Consider the following 17,681-nt stretch of genomic DNA (forward strand, 5'->3'; position numbering starts at 1 on the left):
AAGTTAGTGTTAGGGCTAGGGTTGGAGTTACAGCTAGAGTTAGGTTGAAATTTAGTGTTAGGGCTACAGCTAAGGTTAGGCTAGGATTGGAATTAGGGTTATAGTTGGAGTTACAGTTAGGGTTGTGGATAGGTTTAGGATAGGGTTGGACATACAGTTAGGGTTAAGGCTTGGGTTAGATTTCATGTGTACAACATTTGTCATTGTTTGTGACAAATCCAACAGTGACCACACAGACTTACTCATCTGGACATTAAGCTGTAAGATGAGACCTACCTCATTTTTGAAGCATTTCTCTATGCTTAGGCGTACAGTGTCCACAATGATCTCTTTCTGCAGGATGCTGTATACAACAAAATCAGCACTGGGGGCAAAGCTAGCGGTAATGGGGAGATCAAATGAAAATGAGCTGCTCACTGCTGCAAGAAGAGAGGGAAAAAGCTTTACCCTTGTGCCAAGAAGGTACCCGGACTGTGTCCTCTAAGATCTGTTCTATAGATACAATGTGATCTAGTGATCTATCTAACCCAGATTTACAGTGGTAACCCTGGATTTAGTGTCCAATGCACAGAGGCAGCTACAGCCTCAATTTCACCCCATTAGAGTTTAATATGTAAAAACTTTGTATTCAACTCAAGCAGTGGCGTCACTAGGGTTGGTGTCACCCGGTGCGGTAAGTTATGGTGTCACCCCCCCCCCCCAGAAAGCAGACACACACAAAAACACAGGCACACACACATACAAACACTCAGACACACTTAAAAACATACTCAGATGCACACACAAACACTCGGAAACACACTCAGACACACACACAAAAACACACACACAAAAACACTGAGACACACACACACACACAAAAACTCAGACACACACTTACAAAATATGTAAACTGCACTGCATTAATTATAAAGCTCATGCCTAGAGCTGCTCCCTGGCTCAGCAGAGTATCAAATGAAAGATAAACAGAGCACTCTAAAAATAAATCACTAAAGAAAAGGTTTAGGCGCAAACTATGAAAATTCTGCTCTCTGACTCTGTTCCAAGCCTGTCAGTGCACAGCCCCGGGCCGCGTGCCTACCGCTTCTTATGGCCAATCACCTCTGCACTCTGCCCACCCCCAGACCCCCGCCCGCCCTCCTACCTGTTCAGTGTGCACTTAGTGTACCGTAACCGTAATGGTCTGGTGGGCATCATACGTGGCTCCTTCACTTTAAAGACAGTGTCAAACAGTCATGCGGTCAGGTGCCAGGCATCCCCTCATGATTTGCCAGTTCCCGTTTAGAGAGACAGCACAGCAGTGAGTGACTCCACTGCTCCACATGTCACTGAGCAGTGAGCACAGATAGGCAGGCAGGTTTAGGCTAGCAGTGCAACTTTGCAAGCCCCACGGCATGCCCACAACATTCATAGCGAAATTGGGCAGGGGAGAAGCAAAGTACAAACAAGCAAAAGCAGCCGGGAAAACTATTTGTTGAAATTGCAGCACTGGCTCAAGGGGCAAAAAAATTGTGTGTCTACAACTTCCCCAGTCCCACCAATGTTCACAAATGCCAGCCCCTCTAATAAAAAAAAATCTATGCATCTCAACATTGTGTTTCTTTGAATTTCAATAAAATAAAAAAAATTAAAAAAAAAATTTTTGTGTCACCCCCTGGAGGGTGTCACCCGGGTGCGGCCCGCCCCCCCCCGCCCCCCCCTAGTGACGCCACTGAACTCAAGTGTTTTATTTTCTTTCCTAAATCATGAACAGCCCCAGTGTACAGCCAGTCTTTTATGTCCCTTTAAAAGTATATAAAACCCTACATTTTTCTTTCTGGACTCAAACAGAACATACAATTTTAAAGAACTTTCCTAATGACTTCTGCTATTGAATTTGCTTCATTCTAGGCATGGGCAATCGCATGCTTTGTTAGTATCTGAATGCGGCAACTGCTTGTGGCATTCGGCTCTTTTTGGAGCCAGATTCCTTCTTGTGAAAGTGCAGTACACTGAGATCTGTAGAAATCCTGATCTTTGTGTGCTGTACAAGAAGGAATCTGGCTCCGAAAAGACCCGAACACCACGAGCAGCCCCCACCTTCCACATTTAACTACTAATGAAGCATCCGACTGCCCATGCATACTTTATTCTTATAGCATCCTTTATTGATGCACTACTGGGAGTTAGCTAAACACAAGACAATAACAAGAGGCATATATTTACAGCCACCAATCAGCAGCTAGCTCCCAGCGCTGCATTGCTGCTCCTGAGCCTACCCAGATGCCAAGAAAATGAAGCAAATTAGATAACAGAAGTAAATTAGAATTTTGCTATCTCTTGGGTTTTATGTCCCTAAAATTTACCCAAATTGCAAGTGAACTACAACCTAACCCCTAAGAAAACCAAGTAAAGCAGACTTTTCATGTGGGGTTCTAGAAACGACATAAAGCAAATTATACTCAAACACAAAAGGGCAAAATAACAGATTCAGTTGTAATGTGAATAAATGCACTTTCATGTCATTTTAAATCATTTTATAATTAACAGCACAACTAAATGAACATTCTTTGGGGCCCATTTATCAAGCTCCTTATGGAGAGGGCCCGTGTTTCGCCGATCGAATACGATTGGGTTGATTGACACCCCACTGCTCATAAGAGCTGCTGGTGCAATGCTGAATGTGGAGAGCGTATTGCTCTCCGCATTCAGCGAGGTCTGTCGGACCTGATCCGCACTGTCGGATCATGTCCGACAGGCCTTTCCTAAATAGGCCCCATAGTCAGTCCGCCTCCTCAGAGCAGGCGGGCAGGTTATGGAGTAGCAGTCTTTAGACCACTGCTTCATAACTGGTGTTTCTGGCGAGTCTGAAAAAATATCGGACTTTTTGTCAGGAAATAAGAAAAAACATTACAAAAGCTATTTTGATTGATTTCAGTGGCATTGCCTTGATAAAAAAACTGAAATTCCAAGGCATGTTACCTAATGGATTTGAATCAACCCCTATATATGTGTAAGAGAACTAAATGATGCATCTTCATGTCTGTTAGACAAAGTTACTTACAGTCTTTAAAGTCAACTTCCTGCTGCCCATAGTGTACAATCTCTGCCCGTGACATCACCTGGGAAATCAGACATTTTATTACATATAATCTACTAGTTACCAAGTCTATGAGTCAGACACAAGCTGTAGGTGCACGTGTGACAAAAAGAGGAATGACATAGGGCTCTGAAACTATAGATTTTGTGTCACTACATCGTCATGTATTTGCTCTAATTATGCAGTATTTGCTTTGTACTAATCCTCACTGGATGATAAGGACCTTGCCTCTGTATTATTGGTGGAGAGGGGCAGGTCTCCGTAAGCTTTATGGGAAAACGGATTTATTAAAAAAATATATATGAAAAACCTTTTTAAACATAACAGCCATTGTCCCTAACAACTTGGCAGGTGTCTGGAATGTGCCCCTGAAACTGAAACTCACCAAGAAGTAGAAGGTGGCTTTTTCGGCACCTTTGCCGACTCCTGCCATGGTCAATATGTACTGCACATCAATGTTGTAATTTTGTCCACACCTCATCTCCCCCTTAGGGGGCAGCACCTGCACAAAGCTTCCACTCTGGGAATAAAATCTCTGGATTGTATATTCAGCTGTAGGGTAGTCAGGGTATTCCCTCCACGATGTGTAATAACATTGGTCAGGATCCTGGTAACTGGCCTGTGGGTTAAGAACATGTCAATGAGAAGACTATACAGTGGGACCCATATCTAGAAGACAAATGGGTTATTACTCATAAGGAAGGCATAACTGGTATTTGGTTTGATTTGGGTTTTTTTAATGCAAAAATAGAAAGAGATGTAAACATTTCTTGCATGACGAAGGTCAAACAGCAGCGAGGGCATGGAAGAAACTGTCCTAGTTGCTGTGGAATCTAATTTCCCACCCTCCCCCACTCACTCACAACAATTCAAAGCCAAATCTGCCTCATTTATTTCTCCTAGCTAGAGCCCAGGGACACACAGAGGGTCATTTACCCCCACAAAGTCCACAAAGTAACAAGGCAACTGGCTACCCCTTGCTCTTTTATAACTGGCTCACCCTCAATACTCCTGCCCTAGGCACAGGCCTAGCTAGCCTAGATAAATATATGCCCCTGCTTAAGTGGATTGTACATGGCACTATTGTCTTGGTGTACGCACCTTCAGTGTAAAATTTGTCCTTACGAAGCTGGACGTATCAATGGCATATTCTGCTTTTCCAGCTTCATCTGTGGTTACTTTCTGGTTTGTCTCCCCTTCAATCTCCAGCTCAATCTCTTTATTAGGCATGGGTCGGTCACTTTCATCCATCAGCTTTATCTGTAACAGAGACATATGGAGTTGGTCCCAGTAGTTCAAAGAGCTGAGACTTTGCTGTCTGATTTCTGTTGTTTCATTAATATCATAAGTGAAGCAACAAACCTTTATAAATAATGATTTAGAGGAAATACTTGCCTTCTGTCATAGGGTGCCAGGTCTTTGTGACTCACCATAACAACATAAGGGATCCCTCTCTTGTAGTTTGGGTTCATGGACTCAAAACGGATTTTGGCAAGTTGGCTGGTGATTTGCACATAGCGACTTTCTGTGACTTGGACCCCTGGTCAAACACACAGGTAAAGTCAAGTAACTAAACATTAGATCATCCCATTTATTAAATGAACATTCATTTACTGAGGTTTATGAAATCAACAGAACGCATAGATTAAGTGTTCAAGAATCATTTATGCTAGGATAGTATTTGCAAGTAGCACCATGGAAACAAATTATCATCAAAATTCCTGTGTTCTTCCCAAAGGATATATTTTTATTCAGCACCCATTTTCTGCTTCCTAGATTCATTAAGGACCCTCTCCAGGTACCATGTGGTCAAGTTCTAATGTTACCCTACAAACCAATTACCCAAATGTCATCTCCTTCCCCATTATTTAGTAAATGATCTTCATCAAATAATATAGGTACTGGCAAAAGGGGACATGCTAAAGAAGAAGCCTATTGGTTCTACCAGAGTAACTTAGGGTCACCAAGAAATCATGCTTTAAAGGGACAGTCAAGTCCAAAAAAAAACTGTCATGATTTAAATAGGGAATGTAATTTTAAACAACTTTCCAATTTACTTTTATCACCAATTTTGCTCTGTTCTCTTGGTATTCTTAGTTGAACGCTAAACCTAGGAGGTTTTTAAAATCTCTGTGAGTTTACAGTGTTTGATTTATTACCTGTGCCTTCCTCTGTCACTGTGATGTCTAATGTGAGGCTCATCTCAAAACCTGATAGTTGCATATGAAATGAGGCAAGATCAAGGATTCCATTGTATGTCCCGTCAGGGCCGAGCTACCAAAACAAAGAATAGAGACAATAAAAAGACAATACGTTTGCACAGGAAGTCTTCAGAATTTTTTTTTACATTTGCTTTTCAACTATCAAAAACTCATATTCTCAGTGTTTTCTGTAATCTATTTACATTTTATTGTTTAACAGATATTGATTCAAATCCAATCAGTCCACTATTTAGTCTTCACCCTACCCGAAGCATTTGGAAATCTGCCCCCCCCCCCAAACCCTGATACCATCAAAAAAGTAATGTTCATATTTTTTCATATATCTTATATAACTGGAGAACAGTGACACACGGAAGTATCTTGCGCCTCCACAAGACAACCAGGGGTCATTGATTTGTAATAAAAAATAAAAAAACATATAAAGAGCATAGATGTATGAAGGCATCATGGCATAATAGCACTACCCTTTAAAATCTTCTGCCCCTAAAATTCACAAGGCACAGACAAATTAGTTGTTCTAGGTCAAAATGTGCTCAAATAATCAAGTTGTAGATGTTTTTATAATCAGTGTTGAGTTATCACAATCCTAGCGGTATCTTTTAAGCACTTATTGCATAACATCAAAGTAAATCATCAAGGCTGTAAGACTACCAAAAAAATAAACCAAAAACGTTAGGTGAATATTTTAATACCACTTAATTCTCAATTTCTTATCAGCAAAGTCAACTTCTTTTTCATTGTTATCCAACAGATCTGTGATCAAAACCACTTGAAAAGCACATGCAAAGTTCACATTTTAACAATAATATATTTTATTTATTTTTTAGTTTTAAATATAAAACACATTACACTATGCCCTAATTCCAATCTATCAGATTCCCTGTGCAATAACATTGTATCTATCCCACCTCATTTTCCAAGCCATTCTGATCCGTTAGATGGCACGCAGTTTAAATTAGAAAAAATAAATCAAAATGATAATTTCACAGATCTTCATGGAAGTAAAAGATACACAGAGTAAACCATGGGGCTTAATAAATGATGTATTGCCTTATAGGAACTAACATATTCTAGAGTTAAACACCAATAAGTGTAAACCACACTTACAGCTTGTACGCCCACACGTACAGAAAGTGGATTTGAAAGTCCATCAGTATAAACAATAAAGATCTTCAGCTGTTTAATTTTAATAGGAGCTTTATAGACTACTACGTAGGCGTACATAACAGTAGTGTGAAGACAGGCAGCTCACACTGGCATTATGTAAAGCAGCTGCTGTGGTACAAGGATAAACAAGCAATCAATCATGGCAGGCGTTATTAGTGTAATTTCTTGACAAAAAGCACATACTGTATAAAAGTGTTTATGAGAGATTAATGGCAACTTACTTTTCCTTTGATATCATCGCAGATGCCATCTTTGTTTTTGTTACAGTTTCTCCTTCTGCCATAATAGTAACTTGGCTTCCAACACCAACTGCCTGTGACCAAGCCTGGGACTGGTTGACCATATGTATATCTGAGAGTGAAGCAAGAATAATGCCTTACAGGGTCAGGACACCATTTGAAAGTGATTTGAGCAGATTAAATTATTTTGAGGATGCAGGTGAGAAGATAAAAGTGGATTAGATGCAGTTATAGAGATGTAGGTGGGAAGATGCAGGTGTAGAAACACAGGTGTGGAGATGCAGTGGAGGAGATACTGTTGTGGATTCCAGTTGAGGAAATACAGCATGGGGATGAAGATGACAAGACTCCGGTGTAGAGAAACAGGTGTGAAGATGCAAGAGAGTAGATAAAAATGTGGAGATACAGGAGGTGAGAAGATGTGATGCACGTGATAAGATAAAAGTGTAATAGATGCAACTGGGGTTGCAGTGAGAAGATACATGAGATCTAAGTGAGGAGATGTAAGTGAGGATATACAGGTTTTGAGTTGTAAGTGAGGAGATACAATACAAGTATTAAGATGTAACTGAGGACATTCAAGTGAGGAGATAGAAATGTTTAGGTGCCTTGAAGGAGATACAGTTGCTTTAGATTTAATAAGGAGGTAAAAGTGTTAAGATTTAAGCAAGGATAGAATGTTTTGAGAACCAAGAGAGAAGATACACGTGTTGAGATATAAGTGAGGAGATGCAAGTGTTGACATGTAATTGAGGAGGAAAAACTGTTGAGACTTAAGTGAGGAGATACAAGTTTTGGCATGTAAGTGAGGAGATACAAGTAAGTGTTGAGATGTAAGTGAGGAGCTACAAGTGTTGGCATGCAAGTGAGGAGATACAAGTAAGTGTTGAGATGTAAGTGAGGAGATACAAGTGTTGGCATGCAAGTGAGGAGATACAAGTAAGTGTTGAGATGTGAGAAGATACAAGTGTTGACATGTAAGTGAAGAGATACAAGTAACTGTTTGCATATAAGTGAGGAGATACAAGTGTTGAGATGTAAGTGAGGAGATACAAGTGTTGGCATGCAAGTGAGGAGATACAAGTAAGTGTTGAGATGTAAGTAAAAAGATACAAGTGTTGACATGTAAGTGAAGATATACAAGTAACTGTTCGCATATAAGTGGGGAGATACAAGTGTTGAGTTGTAAGTGAGGAGATACGATACAAGTATTAAGATGTAAATGAAGACATTCAAGTGAGGAGATGTGAGAAGATACAAGTGTTGAGATTTAAGTGAGGAGATAGAAATGTTGAGATGCTAGTAAGGATATACAATTGTTGAGATTTAAGTAAGGAGGTAAAAGTGTTAAGATTTAAGCTAGGACATAAAAGTGTTCAGATGTAAGCAAGGAGATACAAGTGTTGGCATGTAGGTGAGAAGGAGATACAAGTGTTGGCATGTAGGTGAGAAGATACAAGTAAGTGTTGACACGTAAATGAGGAGATACAAGTGTTAACATGTGAGGAGATGCAAGTGTTGACATGTAAGTGAGGAGATGCAAGTGAAGAGATGCAAGTGTTAACATTCATGCGAGGATATACAAGTGTTGACATGTAAGTGAGGAGATACAAGTGTTGACATGTATATGAGGAGATGCAAGTCTTGACATGTATGTAAGGAGATGCAAGTGTTGACATTCATGTGAGGAGCTACAAGTGTTGACATTCATATGAGGAGATACAAGTGTTGACATTCAAATGAGGAGATACAAGTGGTGACATTCATATAAGGAGATACAAGTGTTGACATTCATATGAGGAGATACAAGTGTTGACATTCATGCAAGGAGATACAAGTGTTGACATTCATATGAGGAGATACAAGTGTTGACATTCATATGAGGAGATACAAGTGTTGACATTCATGCGAGGAGAAACAAGTGTTGACATTCATATGAGGAGATACAAGTGTTGACATTCATGCGAGGAAATACAAGTGTTGACATTCATATAAGGAGATACAAGTGTTGACATTCATGCGAGGAGATACAAGTGTTGACATTCATGCGAGGAGATACAAGTGTTGACATTCATGCGAGGAGATACAAGTGTTGACATTCATGCGAGGAGATACAAGTGTTGACATTCAAATGAGGAGATACAAGTGTTGACATTCATATAAGGAGATACAAGTGTTGACATTCATGCGAGGAGATACAAGTGTTGACATTCATGCGAGGAGATACAAGTGTTGACATTCATATGAGGAGATACAAGTGTTGACATTCATGCGAGGAGATACAAGTGTTGACATTCATATGAGGAGATACAAGTGTTGACATTCATATAAGGAGATACAAGTGTTGACATTCATGCGAGGAGATACAAGTATTGACATTCATGCGAGGAGATACAAGTGTTGACATTCATGCGAGGAGATACTAGTGTTGACATTCATGCAAGGAGATACAAGTGTTGACATTCATATAAGGAGATACAAGTGTTGACATTCATGCGAGGAGATACTAGTGTTGACATTCATGCGAGGAGATACAAGTGTTGACATTCATGCGAGGAGATACAAGTGTTGACATTCATGCGAGGAGATACTAGTGTTGACATTCATGCGAGGAGATACAAGTGTTGACATTCATGCGAGGAGATACTAGTGTTGACATTCATGCGAGGAGATACAAGTGTTGACATTCATATAAGGAGATACAAGTGTTGACATTCATGCGAGGAGATACTAGTGTTGACATTCATGCGAGGAGATACTAGTGTTGACATTCATGCGAGGAGATACTAGTGTTGACATTCATGCGAGGAGATACAAGTGTTGACATTCATGCGAGGAGATACTAGTGTTGACATTCATGCGAGGAATGTCTGTTCACCTCTTCTGGGCTTTAACTGAGAAGGAAACATATCCTTGTCAATTGTAAGTGTGACACATAAAATATATGTGCACAATTGTATATTGTTTTATGCAATTTTCATGTTTCATATTGAAAGAAGTTTGTTTAATTGTATTTGTTTTATATGGTGCTTGTAATAATTTACTATGAAAATGCAACTCTCTGTTGTGAGAGCATAGGACTCCTATTTTGTAATAATTTACTATGAGAATGCAACTCTCTGTTGTGAGAGCATAGGACTCCTATTTTGTAATAATTTACTATGAGAATGCAACTCTCTGTTGTGAGAGCATGGGACTCTTATTTTGACATGGACTTATGATCCTGAAGGATTGTGGGAGATCATGGGTGGAGCAAAGAGGCTGTTTTTGTTTTACCTCATAACCATTGAGGATTCTGTGAAGTACACACCCATTCTCCTTATTTCCTGTTTAACAGGTATGCCTAAAGAAATACCACACAAAACACTTCAGGTGTAAAAGAGATATTTTATGTACATGTGCAAAATGTCAGATGGGAGAAAATAAGAGAGATATGTTAACATTTCTGTATTTAATGAATCAGTTGATCTGTAAATATGTCTGAGGTAATAAAAATAAGATTGTAAGGCTCCAGCTACTTCTAAATTATTTTATTAATGTAGTATTCATTGCAGTTACTTCTAAATTATTTTATTAATTTATTATTCATTCCAGTTACTTCTAAATTATTTTATTAATGTAGTATTCATTCCAGTTACTTCTAAATTATTTTATTAATGTAGTATTCATTCCAGTTACTTCTAAATTATTTTATTAATGTAGTATTCATTCCAGTTACTTCTAAATTATTTTATTAATTTATTATTCATTCCAGTTACTTCTAAATTATTTTATTAATGTAGTATTCATTCCAGTTACTTCTAAATTATTTTATTAATGTAGTATTCATTCCAGTTACTTCTAAATTATTTTATTAATTTATTATTCATTCCAGTTACTTCTAAATTATTTTATTAATTTATTATTCATTCCAGTTACTTCTAAATTATTTTATTAATGTAGTATTCATTCCAGTTACTTCTAAATTATTTTATTAATTTATTATTCATTCCAGTTACTTCTAAATTATTTTATTAATGTAGTATTCATTCCAGTTACTTCTAAATTATTTTATTAATGTAGTATTCATTCCAGTTACTTCTAAATTATTTTATTAATTTATTATTCATTCCAGTTACTTCTAAATTATTTTATTAATTTATTATTCATTCCAGTTACTTCTAAATTATTTTATTAATGTAGTATTCATTCCAGTTACTTCTAAATTATTTTATTAATTTATTATTCATTCCAGTTACTTCTAAATTATTTTATTAATGCAGTATTCATTGGTGTTAGATGCTATATAATGTTAAAGGGACACTGAACCCAATTTTTTTTCTTTTGTGATTCAGATAGAGCATGCAATTTTAAGCAACTTTCTAATTTACTCCTATTATCAATTTCTCTTTGTTCTCTTGGTATCTTAATTTGAAAAAGAAGGCATCTAAGCTTTTTTATTAGTTCAGAACTCTGGACAGCGCTTATTTATTGGTGGATTTATTTAACCACCAATCAGCAAGAACAATCCAGGTTGTTCACCAAAAATGGGCCAGCATCTAAACTAACATTCTTGCATTTCAAATAAAGATACCAAGAGAATAAAGAAAATTTGATAATAGGAGTAAATTAGAAAGTTGCTTAAAATGTCATGCTCTATCTGAATCACAAAAGAAAAAAATTGGGTTCAGTGTCCCTTTAATGTTAAAATTTAATGTGTATTGGTAACAGCACTGTCTGACACAGAGACAGTTATTTACAGTTAAATGTACTTTATATGCAGATAATTTCAGATACATTATTGTCTTCTTTTAGAAAAGATTTATTACATATCCTGTTATGTATGACAGTCCCTTGTATAGATAAGAATGTAAAGTTTGAGATTGATTTACATGAAAAGTGATAGAGGAATACTGTAGGGAAAAATGAATATGTGCATGTTTAATATTTATGATAAATAAGCACAAATTACATGTTACTTGGTTATTAAGATTGCAAAACTTTATTGTTTGAATACAATTGCAAAACTTTTATTGTTTAAATACAATTGCAAAACTTTTATTGTTTGAATACAATTGCAAAACTTTATTGTTTGAATACAACTGCAAAACTTTATTGTTTGAATACAATTGCAAACAAATATATGTTTAATAAATATAACCATTGAGGATTATGTGAAGTGCATCACATTCTCCTTATTTCCTGTTTTAACAGGTAACATTTAATCTGCTTACTGGCCTCCTGAATGGGGTCTGTAACATAAGCACATGGAACATTTACATTGTGATTCATTCAGCTGAAAAAAATACTTTTAGATAAAGTCTAATTATTATGCCTAGGACGGTCTTGTAATGAGGAATTCACTTAGAAGAAGGAGAGAGATATAGAGAAGTTTGCAAGTGACCAAGATATTAACTTACGTAGCTGTAACATTGAATATGAGAGTTTCTGCCAATACACTTAAGGTCCTGGGAGAAGCCACATTAATGCTGTATCTGGGCAGCACTGCACAAGAAAAAACATCCAGTTATTCAAACACTGCTTGAGGAGACAGCTGAAGCGTTGCAGTGCACAAGGCCCCAAGACAAACAGACAGAAAGAGAGAAGGACTGACAGAGATAAGCAGATGTCATTTCAAATACCAAGGTTTGCCGGGCGTCTTGTGGAACTGGGACTTACTCAACAGATTGGCCTTTTTGTTTTTCTTTGGGATTATTTGCGCCGGTATGATCACCTTCTTTATTTATATACTTTGTACACATACGTTTTATTATAACCTTAACGCTGTACAGCTATATACAGCTTGTGATTGAGTGCCGCCCTGTGACAAGCTTAATAGGGAGGAGCCACAACTAGATCCTACATTCTGAAAAACCAGTAAAGGAACAGGGAATCCTAAGGTTTCTAAAAACATCATTCCCAGTGGAATTATTTAAGGTCAGCTCTTTCAAACAATTGGCACCTTCTGCAGTTGGATGATAGAAAAAAAAAAGAAATTGTGGGAGAATATCGCTCATTGACTGATAGAAAAGCACCGAGCTTAAAAGACAAACCAGTGTAAAGCAGATTTGTGAAGGGTCCCTCCCCAGCAGATTGGTTGATTCAAATTTAAGGTTTGAAAGGGAATTTTCCCTGTGGAAATTGTGTATATTGCCCCTTTATGGAAAAGATACAAACAATTCTCAGGAAACTGTGAGAAAGAATTTGATTTACAATATTATTTTAATTGTAAATCAACAGGGGTTGTATATCTCTTACATTGTTCATGTCAATATTTGTATACAGGCAAAACAAAACACATCCATAAAGGGACAGTGAACCCAATTTTTTTCTTTTGTGATTCAGACAGAGCATGCAATTTTAATCAACTTTGTAATTTACTCCTATTATCAATCTGTCTTCATTCTCTTGCTATCTTTATTTGAAAAAGAAGGCATCTAAGCTTTTTTTTGGTTCAGTAATATGGACAGCACTTTTTATTAATGGATGGATTTATCCACCAATCAGCAAGAACAACCTAGGATGTTCACCAAAAAATTTTTCACAAACTTTCGGTTTCTCACTGAAATTATTTACAAACAGCTTGTGCAATTATGGCATAAATGGTTGTAAATTTTTCTCTGGGATCCCATTTGTTCAGAAATAGCAGACATATATGGCTTTGGCGTTGCTTTTTGGTAATTAGAAGGCTGCTAAATGCCACTGTGCACCACACGTGTATTATGCCCAGCAGTGAAGGGGTTAATTAGGGAGCATGTAGGGAGCTTTTTGGGGTAATTTTAGCTTTAGTGTAGTGTAGTAGACAACCCCAAGTATTGATCTAGGCCCATTTTGGTATATTTCATGCCACCATTTCACCCCCAAATGCGATCAAATTAAAAAAAACGTTAAATTTTTCACAGTTTTAGGTTTCTCATTGAAATCATTTACAAACAGCTTGTGCAATTATGGCACAAATGGTTGTAAATGCTTCTCTGGGATCCCCTTTGTTCAGAAATAGCAGACATATATGGCTTTGGCGTTGCTTTTTGGTACTTAGAAGGCCGCTAAATGCCGCTGCGCATCACACGTGTATTATGGTTAGCAGTGAAGGGGTTAATTAGGTAGCTTGTAGGGTTAATTTTAGCTTTAGTGTAGAGCTCAGCCTCCCACCTGAAACATCAGACCCCCTGATCCCTCCCAAACAGCTCTCTTCCCTCCCCCACCCCACAATTGTCCTCGCCATCTTAAGTACTGGCAGCAACTCTGCCAGTACTAAAATAAAAGGTATATTTAGGCTTTTTTTTTAAAGCATATTTACATATGCTGCTGTGTAGGACCCCCCCCCTCTTAGCCCCCAACCTGACTAATCCCCCACCAAACAGCTCTCTAACCCTCCCCCTCTGCCTTAATGGGAGCCATCTTGGGTACTGGCAGCTGTCTGCCAGTACCCAGTTTAGAATAAAATAGTTGCTTTTTTTTATTTTTTTCCCCTTTTCTGTAGTGTAGCTCCCCCCCCACCAAAGACCAACCCCCCACCCCCTCCTAGATAGCTTCGATTTATTTTTTAAACTTAAAACACCCCTTTCCCCACTTTTATAACAATATATTTTCTGTAGTGTAGCGGTTCCCACCCGCTCCCGCCCCGTGCACGCGCCCGCCCGCCGCCTCCCGTGCGCGCCCCCATCGGCCCCGCCCTTGATCCCGCCCCCTCTACATTACCCGGCCCATCGATGGCCGCCCACCCGCCTCCCAAGTCGGATCCCACCCACCAACGATACCGGCCATCGATGTCCGGTGCAGAGAGGGCCACAGAGTGGCTCTCTCTGCATCGGATGGCCAAGGGGTATTATTGCAGGATGCCTCGATATCGAGGCATCACTGCAATAACCGGAAAGCGGCTGGAAGCGAGCAGGATCGCTTCCAGCCGCTTTAAACCCCTAATGTCGTACAGGGTACGTCGCTGGTCTTTTAAGACCAGGTTGTGTGCAACGTACCCTGTACGACTTGCGTCGTTAAGGGGTTAAGGACAGAATACAGGAGCATAGGGATGACATTATCTACAAAAGAGATACTAATGTAGCCAGACACGTTACCAAGTTTCATGATGGCGACCCTGTTTCAATGAAATTTGTAGCAATTGACAGTGGGGATCCTAACTTTAGGGGAGGTGATGTGGATAAATGCTTGCTTCAAAAAGAGGCATGATGGATTTTCACTTTAAAGACTAGAGCCCCTTTAGGCCTCAATGATAAACTGGACTTTGCATGTTTTCTCTAAGATAAAGTGAGGAGGGACTGTATTTAGTGTCATTTTCTGTGAGGTAACAATGTAATAGCAATATTATTTCAGTAAAATTGAGGGAGAAATCACAATATAGAACGTGGGATGGATAGAAAAAAGAAAGATAAATGTATATATGTAGGATCCCAGCTAAAGGTGAAAAGATACCATTCTCTGGCCATTCAAATAAGAAAGAGAGGAAAAAGCTCTCTAGAATAACTTTAAACAATACCGGCTAGATTACGAGTTTTTGTCGGTAAGACTGTGCGGTGCTAACGAGCCTTTTTTTCTCACCGCTCACTTAAGACAGTGCTGGTATTACGAGTTGTCTGCAAGCCGCCGTTAGCCTCAGAAAAGTGAGCGTTGAGCAAAATTTAGCTCCACATCTCACCTCAATACCAGCGCGGCTTACGGTAGCGGTAAGCTGGCTAAACGTGCTCGTGCACGATTTCCCCATAGGAAACAATGGGGCTGAGACGGCTGAAAAAAAACCTAACACCTGCAAAAAAGCAGCGTTCAGCTCTTAACGCAGCCCCATTGTTACCTATGGGAAAATAAAAAATGTGTCTACACCTAAAACCCTAACATGAACCCCGAGTCTAAACACCCCTAATCTTACACTTATTAACCCCTAATCTGCCGACCCCGACATCGTCGCCACCTGCATTATATTATTAACCCCTAATCTTCCATTCCGGACACCGCCGCCACCTACATTATACCTATGAACCCCTAATCTGCTGACCCCAACATCGCCGACACTTACATTATATTTATTAACCCCTAATCTGCTGCCCCCAACATCGCCGCAACCTAACTACAATTATTAACCCCTAATCTTCCGACCCCAACTTCGCCACCACTATACTAAATTTATTAACCCCTAAACCTAAGTCTAACCCTAACCCCCCCTAACTTAAATATAATTTAAATAAAACAAAATAAAATTACTACAATTAAATAAATCATTCCTATTTAAAACTAAATACTTACCTATAAAATAAACCATAAGATAACTACAATATAACTAATAATTACATTGTAGCCATCTTAGGGTTAACTTTTATTTTACAGGCAACTTTGTATTTATTTTAACTAGGTAGAATAGTTATTAAATAGTTATTAACTATTTAATAACTACCTAGCTAAAATAAATACAAATTTACCTGTAAAATAAACCCTAACCTAAGTTACAACTACACCTAACACTACACTATAATTAAATTAATCACCTAAACTAACTACAATTAAATTCAAATAAATTGAATAAACTAAAGTACGAAAAACAACAAACACTAAATTACAGAAAATAAAAAAATAATTACAATTTTTTTAAACTAATTACACCTAATCTAATCCCCCTAATAAAATAAAAAAGCCCCCCAAAATAATAAAATTCCCTACCTTATACTAAATTACAAATAGCCCTTAAAAGGGCCTTTTGCGGGGCATTGCCCCAAAGTAATCAGCTCTTTTACCTGGTAAACAAAAATACAATACCCCCCAACATTAAAACCCACCACCCACATACCCAACCCTACTTTAAAACCCACCCAATCCCCCCTTAAAAAAACCTAACACTAACCCCCTTAAGATCACCCTACCTTGAGCCGTCTTCACCCAGCCAGGCACAAGTGGTCCTCCAAAGGGGCAGAAGTCTTCATCCTTTCCGGCCAGAAGAGGACATCCAGACGGGCACAAGTCTTCAACCAGGCGGCATCTTCTATCTTCTTCCATCCGGAGCGGAGCGGGTCCATCTTGAAGACATCCGACGCAGAGCATCCTCTTCCATCCGACGGCGACTGAAGAATGAAGGTTCCTTTAAGTGACGTCATCCAAGATGGCGTCCCTTGAATTTCGATTGGCTGATAGAATCCTATCAGCCAATAGGAATTAAGGTAGGAAAAATCCTATTGGCTTATGCAATCAGCCAATCGGATTGAAGTTCAATCCGATTGGCTGATCAAATCAGCCAATAGGATTGACCTCGCATTCTATTGGCTGTTCCAATCACGGTCGGAGGTACAGTTTGAGCAGTGGCATGTGAAAACAGGATGGTAAAAATGGATGGTGTGTTGTGCAGTTGGGATCTTGAATGCAGTATTTTTACTGCGGTCAGCATGCAGGCTGGTAAGATAACGTAATATATGAAAAATGCAGATGGGACCTTAAGTGCAGTTTCACAACTGCGGTCAGTTTTTACCTGCGGATATCGTGCAGACATTACAGGTTTGGCTCAAAGTATGATTTAGTATCCATTAATATTTTCAACTTGGAGAATCTTTCGTAAACGATATTCCCCAATAAGGAAATATCAGTGTCATAACCTGTTTGCAACAAAGTTTGTTTTGCTGGCAATACCATTTTGCAACTTTGTAATTTCCTAGGTTCAATACTCTGGTTATATATGTGCACATTTATTTCATGATTTGAATAGGGCAGCAATTTTAGGCAACTTTCTAATTTACTCTTGTGACGAGACCAATCTCGCCACGGTGCATTGGAGGAGCCTGGTTGCCCACCTGCTGCCTTTAGACTATGGCCCCATGTTGAAACGCTTGATTTTCCCCTACAAAAGGTCAAGCCCGGTCTGCCGGAGTGTCCCACCTGGAGGGAGCCGTGTGACAGACCCCTCTGTCCTGGAACTATGTGGCTCTCCTGGTTAATTTGTGTGGATTCGTATGATTTCCTGTCCGTACCTCCCCGTATTTATTTTTCTAATCTCCCGAACAC

The 17,681-nt window shown here is 38.7% G+C and overlaps 1 protein-coding gene across 1 annotated transcript in view; it reads right to left on the bottom strand.

The window, feature by feature from the left end:
- Positions 1-17,681, bottom strand: part of LOC128640579 (ovostatin-like) — a 257,493-nt gene that overhangs the window by 202,984 nt on the left and 36,828 nt on the right. The window contains exons 8-13 of the mRNA XM_053693050.1: positions 5,239-5,353; positions 4,510-4,619; positions 4,181-4,339; positions 3,465-3,698; positions 3,044-3,101; positions 277-419 (exon numbers count right to left, since the gene is read on the bottom strand). Of these exons, the coding sequence (XP_053549025.1) occupies positions 277-419; positions 3,044-3,101; positions 3,465-3,698; positions 4,181-4,339; positions 4,510-4,619; positions 5,239-5,353 (819 nt within the window). The remainder of the gene's footprint in view (positions 1-276; positions 420-3,043; positions 3,102-3,464; positions 3,699-4,180; positions 4,340-4,509; positions 4,620-5,238; positions 5,354-17,681) is intronic.

Source organism: Bombina bombina, chromosome 9 (genome assembly GCF_027579735.1).
Source record: "Bombina bombina isolate aBomBom1 chromosome 9, aBomBom1.pri, whole genome shotgun sequence".
Taxonomy (NCBI): Eukaryota; Metazoa; Chordata; class Amphibia; order Anura; family Bombinatoridae; genus Bombina; species Bombina bombina.